Source organism: Coregonus lavaretus, assembly GCF_964263955.1.
Source record: "Coregonus lavaretus genome assembly, contig: HAP1_SCAFFOLD_4780, whole genome shotgun sequence".
Classification (NCBI taxonomy): Eukaryota; Metazoa; Chordata; class Actinopteri; order Salmoniformes; family Salmonidae; genus Coregonus; species Coregonus lavaretus.
Window position 1 is genome coordinate 1 of NW_028159263.1, and position 9,327 is coordinate 9,327.

General features: G+C 51.9%; 1 protein-coding gene across 1 annotated transcript; it reads left to right on the forward strand.

The window, feature by feature from the left end:
• The first annotated feature begins 6 nt into the window (after window positions 1-6).
• Window positions 7-2,761, forward strand: LOC311123098 (serine/threonine-protein phosphatase 2A regulatory subunit B'' subunit alpha-like). The gene is made up of 4 exons (XM_084197372.1): window positions 7-67; window positions 230-348; window positions 439-545; window positions 635-2,761. Exons 1-4 carry the CDS (start codon window positions 37-39, stop codon window positions 732-734), a joined length of 357 nt encoding a protein of 118 aa, XP_084053498.1. The 5' UTR covers window positions 7-36; the 3' UTR covers window positions 735-2,761.
• The last annotated feature ends 6,566 nt before the right edge of the window (window positions 2,762-9,327 follow it).

The window sequence follows — 9,327 nt, forward strand, 5'->3', positions numbered from 1 at the left end:
ATTGAACCACTACCCTTCACAGACCTGCTCTGTCAGATGCTAGACCTCGTCAAACCTGAGAGCCAAGGTGTGTGTCCCCCCCCCCCCTCTATCTTCCTCTATCTTCTCCTCTGCATGCCTCCGCTTTCTCTCCCTCTTTTCTCTCCTCTCTCTCTTTCATACATTATACTTTACACGTGTGCAGTACAGCAGTGGATAAACATCCTATTCTGTGTGTGTGTTTGTTTAGGTAAGATAACCCTGTCTGATCTGAAGAGGTGTAGGATGGCTCATATATTCTTCGACACGTTCTTCAACCTCGAGAAATACCTGGACCACGAGCAGAGAGATCCCTTCGCTTTGCAGAAGGTAGGACCGTGTGTGTGTCTGTGTGTGTTGTAGGACATAGACAGTGAGGGTGTGTGTGTACTAATGTGTGTGTATGTGTGTGTGTTGTAGGACATAGACAACGAGTGTCCAGAGCCGTCAGACTGGGATAAATACGCCTCAGAGGAATACGAGATCCTGGTGGCAGAGGAGACAGCTAACGAACAGCTGCAGGAGGGGTAAGACACACACACACACACACACTCACACACTGACACACACCCACACTCACACACACACACACTCTCATACTGTGTTGTCTCCCAAGCACGTTTGATGATGACTATGAGGAGGCGGAGCTTCCGGTTCAAGGAGAGATGATTGGGAATAAGATGGATAAGCTGCTCATATCAGATCTGACAGCGTGAAATTCCCAAAGCCTGGAATACCGCTCCCTTCTCCTTGGATATACAGGAGACGGGGGAGAGGAGAAGTGGGATGGACAGGGAGAAATTGAGAAAAAGCTAAAGCGCTGGAGATATCCAAACTCTCTCACCTTCTCCCTTCATACACAGACAGGGACAGAAGAGATGGTGGAAGATGGAGAAAAGGAAGAGGGTTGGACAGAAAAAGAGAGAGCACTCTGGCAGCTGTCCTCTCAGCCCTCTGTAGGAAAAAACGTGTTTTCCACTCTTTTATCTTTATTGGAGTGTGTGTGTGTTGTGTGTGCATGTGTGTATGTGTGTGTGTGTGTTTGTGTCATCCCAAAGACTGTGTTTGGTGCAATTATGTGTCTTAACATGTTTAACATGTAGAAGTAAGAAAGCACAAATCCTGATATGGAGATACTTCCTGTATGATGTGTATAATAACTGCCATATTGAGATTTTTCACTGACAATCAACTACTAGACAATCAACCAAGTTGTTTTCAAACGTGTCAATCAACACACACACACACACACACGCACACACTGCATACACACAGCGCTGTGCAAAACAGTACCATCTTGTAGTCACTAGTTATACTGCTGGCTGCTCTTACAACAGACTAGTGACGTTTAGAAAAGGGAGTTGGAAAGCTACTGTCAGCGTTCTCCATTTATAAACATCATTTTCAGTGTTCTATTTCAGAATGTTACTGTTGAATAGTTTGATAAGGCAGGCTATTGTGTTTTTGATTCATTAGAATTAGTAGAATGTTTCATTCTATTTGAGATAAAATGCATGTACTGTATATTCCGTCCATATACTTTTCAAAGAGTTCAGTTCTCTCATGGCAGAGGCTGGGTCAGAAATGGCAGTCTATTCCCTATATAGTGCACTATAACTTATAGGGGGTACGGTGTCATTCTAGATTTGACCAGAATCAACCACAGTGTACATAGACTTAGCTGTAACTAACTAACTATGAACTAATATGAACTAACTATCTCTCTGGTAGAGATGTTACTGTAAAAACCAAAACGGACATGTCCAGAAGTGACACAAACTTGCTAGCCACAAGACGTGCTGTCGACACGCGGAACAAGACAGTAAAGCTAACAGGCGTTTTAATGTGTCACCAAAGGTGATGTTCCAGTCATTATTCTATTCTAGCATCAAGTATTCTTTATTTTATCACTGTTGAATGTTGGTGATGTTTTAAAGCTGTGCTTGTGCGTGCCTGTGCGTGCGTGTGTGTGTGTGTGTGTGTTTGTTTTTAATAGCAACAATCTGTCTCTATATATCCATTGTAAATGTGAATTTAACTTTACATTGTGTAATGATGATGTTACTGATGGTTTGTGTTGCTGTGTCACTGTGTGGCTCGACGGGGTTAAGTTATGTGGCGTGTGACCCAGATGCACAGCGATGATTGGTTGGAGGTCATAGAGGGACACGCCCATCAGACAATCAACTGTCGATCAATTTGTCAATCACCTATCAATCAATCAGTTTGATCATCTGATTGGATAATAAGGAGCATCTTGCTGTGACTGGTTTGGACACACTGGTAGCTCTTCCTCTCAGTAGAGACTCATGCTGCTGTAGAGACACACACACACACATACACACACGTTTATAAGACACTGCTGTGTCTGGCTCTATGCAAACAATCTGCTTTTTGCTCACTGCCCTGGGAACACACACACACACACATCTGCTCTGTGCTAGGTGCACGGGGCAGGGAGAGAAGCCAGGATGGAACTGCCTCTAACCGGAGACACTTCTGCCACAATGAGGACTTTTACTTTGAAATGTGTGTCTGCTTTAAAACAACTTTTACTTTGAAATTTAGAGAGGACTTTTATTTGGTGTTTTTTTCTCTCATCTGATGTTTTACTTCCAGGTGGATAAGGCTTGAGTAGATGTTCTTGTGTTCGCATGGCTTACTTCTTTCTGTCTTTCCTTGTTGCTTTCCTTTGTTTTCTTTTAAAACTGAATTGAAATAAAGACGATTTAAGGTTGGAGAGAAAAAAATTGAGAGAAAACATTAATGGTGGAGTACAACACGATTGTGCAACACGATAGTGCGTCAACAAACATTTTCCTGTTAAATTTTTTTTGCCATTTTGTTATATATACACACTACCGGTCAAAGGTTTTAGAACACCTACTCATTCAAGGGTTTTTCTTTATTTTTACTGTTTTCTACATTGTAGAATAATAGTGAAGACATCAAAACTATGAAATAACACATATGGAATCATGTAGTAAACAAAAAAGTGTTAAACAAATCAAAATATAGTTTATATTTGAGATTCTTCAAATAGCCACCCTTTGCCTTGATGACAGCTTTGCACACTCTTGGCATTATCTCAACCAGCTTCACCTGGAATGCTTTTCCAACAGTCTTGAAGGAGTTCCCACATATGCTGAGCACTTGTTGGCTGCTTTTCCTTCACTCTGCGGTCCGACTCATCCCAAACCATCTCAATTTGGTTGAGGTCGGGGGATTGTGGAGGACAGGTCCTTACAGAGCCTGGAGGTGTGTTGGGTCATAGTCTTGTTGAAAAACAAATGATAGTCCCACTAAGCTCAAACCAGATGTGATGGCGTATCGCTGCAGAATGTTGTGGTAGCCATGCTGGTTAAGTGTGCCTTGAATTCTAAATAAATCACAGACAGTCACCAGCAAAGCACCCCTACACCATAACACCTCCTCCTCCATGCTTTACAGTGGGAAATACACATGCTGCGATCATCCGTTCACCCACATTGCGTCTCACAAAGACATGGCGGTTGGAACCAAAAATCTCCAATTTGGACTCCAGACCAAAGGACAAATTTCCACCGGTCTAATGTCCATTGCTCGTGTTTCTTGGCCCAAGCAAGTATATTCTTCTTATTGGTGTCCTTTAGTAGTGGATTCTTTGCAGCAATTCGACTATGAAGGCCTGATTCACACAGTTGATGTTGAGATGTGTCTGTTACTGTCACGGAATCAGCCGAGGCTGCCCCTCCTCCTTGCTCGGGCAGGCTTCGGCGTTCGTCGTCCCCAGAGTACTAGCTGCCACCGATCTATGTTTCGGTGTTTGTCTAGTTTGTCCTGATTGTTTTCACCTGTTTCCCATTATGTTACATTGTATTCCCTTTATAACCCCCTGTCTCTCATTGGTTATTGTGTGTAATTGTTTTCCGTGAGGTCGGCAGTGTTCGGGTGTATGCGTATTTTGTTCCTCCCTGTTTGGAGGTTTTGTTTGTATTTTGATTACTGTGCTAGTAAAGTTCGTCTGCCAGTAGCTCGGTGTCCTGCGCTTGACTTCGCTCACAGCATACACGTCGCCCTGACAGAATCACACACCATTCATGGAGTCAGCAGGAGCGGCGGTGCCAGCTGGATCAATGGAGGAACGCATCGAACACCAAGCGGCCATGATCCAGGCTCTCGGCACCGCCATGGAACGGGTGGTGAGCACTATTGAGCGATGGGAAAGAGGGGGTCTGCCTACGCCTCCTTCAACGATACCACCACCATCAGTGATGCCCATCGCTTCACCTCCGGGGTCCAGTGGGATTCGGCTCTCGCTCCCGAGGGCTTATGATGGCACAGCGGCCGGGTGTCAGGGTTTCCTGCTCCAGGTTGAACTCTACCTAGCAACCATCCACCCGGTGCCCTCGGGATACGAGAGCGTGTCCGCCCTCATCTCCTGTCTGTCCGGCAAGGCGCTGGAGTGGGCCAACGCCGAGTGGGGGGGAATAGACGCCGCTACTGTCAACTATGCGGAGTTCACCCGCCGCTTCAGGGCAGTATTCGATCATCCACCAGAGGGTAAAGCGGCGGGTGAGCGTCTATTCCACCTTAGACAGGGGAGGAGGAGCGCACAGGAGTTCGCACTGGACTTCCGGACGCTGGCTGCCAACGCGGGATGGAATGAGAGGGCCCTCATCGACCACTACAGATGTAGCCTGAGGGAGGACATTCGTCAGGAATTGGCCTGCAGGGACACCAACGTCAGCTTCGACCAACTGGTGGACATGTCCATTCGCCTGGATACCCTGTTGGCTACCCGCGGATGTGCGGATTCAGGGCCGTCCATTCCATCCCCCAGCACTTCCGAGCCGACCCCTATGGAGCTCGGAGGTGCTGGTGCTAAGGAGACCAGGAGAGAGACCAGGAGGGAGGCCGTCCCCTGCACCAACTGTGGCCGCAGAGGACACACTGCTGGTCGGTGCTGGGGAGGGTCTCCTAGGAATCGAGGCAGTAGGCAGCGCACTGATGAATCATTCCAGGTGAGTAGGCACCCAACTCACCCAGAGCTCTCTGTTGCGCATATGTGTATTAAAGTTGTGTTTCCCAAGGTTTCTCCTCACTCCCAGCATAAGGCGCTAGTAGATTCAGGCGCAGCTGGGAATTTTATCGATCGCCAATTCACCTATAAGTTAGGGATTCCTATTGTACCTGTTGATGTAACCCTTCCCCATCCATGCCCTAGATAGCCGCCCTTTGGGGTCAGGATTGATTAGGGAAGTCACAGCACCTCTCAGGATGAAAACGCAGGAGGGCCATGAGGAGATACTACGTTTGTATTTGATTGATTCTCCTGCGTTTCCCGTGGTGTTGGGGCTTCCCTGGTTAACATCTCATGACCCCAACATTTCATGGCAACAGAGGGCTCTCAAGGGATGGTCTGATCAGTGTTTCGGGCGGTGTGTAGGTGTTTCTGTAGGGGCAACGACGGTGGAAAGCCCGAACCAATGTCACGATCGTTAGACGGAATGGACCAAGGCGCAGCGTTGCAGGCAAACATACTTTATTTAAAGAGAGTAAACACTCGAACAAAACAATAAACGATACCGTGACGTCCAAAGGTTAAACACAACCAACACGGAATAACCCAAAATGAACAAACCAACTGGAACAAGATCCCACAACTATTGTGGGAAAACAGCCTCTATAAATATGGCTCCCAATCAGAGACAACCAGCAACAGCTGACACTCGTTGCCTCTGATTGGGAACCACTCAGGCCAACACAGAAATACAATACATAGAATATACACACCCTGGCTCAACATATAGAGTCCCCAGAGCCAGGGTGTGACAGTACCCCCCCTAAAGGCGCGGACTGCGACTGCGCCTAAACATAAACAAACCAGGGGAGGGCTGGGTGGGCATTCCTCCTCGGAGGCGGTTCCGGCTCCGGGCTTGCCCACCACCCTCCAATAATCCCCCCGTAGCGCCCCTGATCCGGTCTGGCCCCACTGGCTGGAGCTGGACTGGACATCGTAGGAGCGGATTGCTCAAGCTCCGGTGTGGAGCAGCTGACCGGTACCTGACCAGGCACCGGTGACCCAGGCACGGGTTGTGCCGGACTGACGACGCGCACCCCTGGCTTGGTGCGTGGAGCAGGAACGGGCCGGACCGGGCTGACGATGCGCACCCCTGGCTTGGTGCGTGGATCAGCAACGGGCCGGACCGGGCTGACGATGCGCACCCCTGGCCTGGTGCGTGGAGCAGGAACGGGCCGGACCGGGCTGACGATGCGCACCCCTGGCTTGGTGCGTGGAGCAGGAACGGGCCGGACCGGGCTGACGATGCGCACCCCTGGCTTGGTGCGTGGAGCAGCAACGGGCCAGACCGGGCTGACGATGCGCACCCCTGGCTTGGTGCGTGGAACAGGAACGGGCCGGACCGGGCTGACGATGCGCACCCCTGGCTTGGTGCGTGGAGCAGCAACGGGCCGGACCGGGCTGACGATGTGCACCCCTGGCTTGGTGCGTGGAGCAGCCACGGGCCGGACCGGGCTGACGATGCGCACCCCTGGCTTGGTGCGTGGAGCAGCCACGGGCCGGACCGGGCTGACGACGCACACCGTAGGCTTGGTGCGAGGAGCAGGAACAGGCCCGGCCGGGCTGGCGACGCACACCGTAGGCTTGGTGCGAGTGGAAGGAACAGGCCGGGCCGGGCTGGCGATGCACACCGTAGGCTTGGTGCGAGGAGCAGGAACAGGCCGGGCCGGGCTGGCGACGCACACCGTAGGCTTGGTGCGAGTGGCAGGAACAGGCCGGGCCGGGCTGGCGACGCACACCGTAGGCTTGGTGCGAGGAGCAGGAACAGGCCGGGCCGGGCTGGCGACGCACACCGTAGGCTTGGTGCGAGGAGCAGGAACAGGCCGGGCCGGGCTGGCGACGCACACGGTAGGCTTGGTGCGAGTGGCAGGAACAGGCCGGGCCGGGCTGGCGACGCACACCGTAGGCTTGGTGCGAGTGGCAGGAACAGGCCGGGCCGGGCTGGCGACGCGCACCGTAGGCTTGGTGCGAGGGGCAGGAACAGGCCGGGCCGGGCTGGCGACGCGCACCGTAGGCTTGGTGCGAGGAGCAGGAATAGGCCGAGCCGGGCTGTGGAGACGGAGAGGAGGCCTGGAGTGAAGAGCTGCCACAACCCGTCCTGGCTGAATGCCTACCCTCACACACTCTGTGTGAGGAATCAGCACAGGACGTACAGGGCTGTGTACCCGTACTGGCATAACAGCACGTGACACTGGCGCAGGATATCCGGGACCGAGGAGAGGCACTGGAGGCCACGAGCGCTGAGCCGGCACATTCCGTCCTGGCTGCATACCCACCTTCGCACGACACGTGCGGGGTGCTCGCACAGGACGTACCGGCCTATGCCGGACCACTCGTGGCACAGTACGCAGCTCCGCATACCGCGGAACCTGCCCAGTCTCATGCTGCCATGCCTGAGTACGGGGAGTTGGCTCTGCTCTCCATCCAGGCTCCGCCAACCTGCCTTCTGGCCCCCCAAACCCGGTGGCCTCCTCTCCTAATCTCCCAATTCGCCCTGTGGCAGCCTCCTGCTGCCCAGTCGCCCATGCCATGTGCCCCCCCCTAAACATTTTCTGGGGTTGCCTCTCGTCCGTCCGACGACGACACTGTTGACGCTGTTGCTCCTCTCTCGCCAGGGCCTTAATCTTAGCCCATGGCCCTTTGCCCCCGAGCATGTCCTCCCAGGACCACGATTTGCCCACCTGGGCCATCGCCAACCTCTCCAGCTCCATTCCCGGCGCTTCCTCCCATGTCCAGGCCGCCTGCTCCTGGACACGCTGCTTGGTCCTGGTATGGTGGGATCTTCTGTCACGATCATTAGACGGAATGGACCAAGGCGCAGCGTTGCAGGCAAACATACTTTATTTAAAGAGAGTAAACACTCGAACAAAACAATAAACGATACCGTGACGTCCAAAGGTTAAACTCAACCAACACGGAATAACCCAAAATGAACAAACCAACTGGAACAAGATCCCACAACTATTGTGGGAAAACAGCCTCTATAAATATGGCTCCCAATCAGAGACAACCAGCAACAGCTGACACTCGTTGCCTCTGATTGGGAACCACTCAGGCCAACACAGAAATACAATACATAGAATATACACACCCTGGCTCAACATATAGAGTCCCCAGAGCCAGGGTGTGACAACCAAGTTCCCACCATGCACATTCCACCTGAGTATGCCGATTTGGCACTCGCCTTCTGTAAAAAGAAGGCGACTCAATTACCACCTTATCGACAGGGGGATTGTGCGATAGACCTCCAAGTAGGCGCTGCGCTTCCGCGTAGTCATGTGTATCCTCTGTCTCAGGAGGAGACGGCGGCTATGGAGACATACGTCACCGAATCTCTGAGACAGGGATACATACGGCCGTCCACTTCCCCTGCGTCCTCAAGTTTCTTTTTTGTGAAGAAGAAGGATGGGGGTTTACGCCCGTGTATTGATTACCGTGGTCTCAATCAGATCACAATCAAATACACCTATCCTCTCCCTCTGATTGCTAGTATGACGGAGTCATTACACGGGGCGCGATTCTTCACAAAATTGGATCTCAGGAGCGCGTACAACCTGGTGCGCATTAGGGAGGGAGATGAGTGGAAGACAGCATTCAGTACCACCTCGGGTCACTATGAGTACCTCGTCATGCCATACGGTTTAATGAATGCTCCTTCAGTCTTCCAATCATTTGTGGACGAGATTTTCCGGGACTTGCATGGACATATTGATGACATTCTAATATACTCCGCTACACGAGCCGAGCATGTGTCCCTGGTGCGTCGAGTGCTTGGTAGACTGTTAGAGAATGACCTGTATGCGAAGGCGGAGAAATGTCTGTTCTTCCAGGAGTCCATCTCCTTCCTGGGACATCGGTTGTCCGCGTCAGGGGTGGAGATGGAGATTGACCGCGTTTCTGCCGTGCGTAATTGGCAGACTCCCACCACGGTGAAGGAAGTGCAGCGGTTCTTGGATTTTGCCAATTACTACCGGAGGTTTATCCGGGGCTTTGGACAGGTAGCAGCTCCCATTACCTCCCTGCTAAAGGGGGGTCCGGTGCGTCTGCTGTGGTCGGCTGAGGCGGACAGGGCGTTTAGACGTCTGAAGGACCTGTTTACCTCGGCTCCGGTGCTGGCACATCCAGATCCCTCTTTGGCGTTCCAAGTTGAGGTGGATGCGTCCGAGTCTGGGATCGGTGCTGTCTCAGCGCTCGGGTACGCCACCAAAACTCAGTTCCTGTGCTTTCTATTCTAAGAAGCTCAGTCC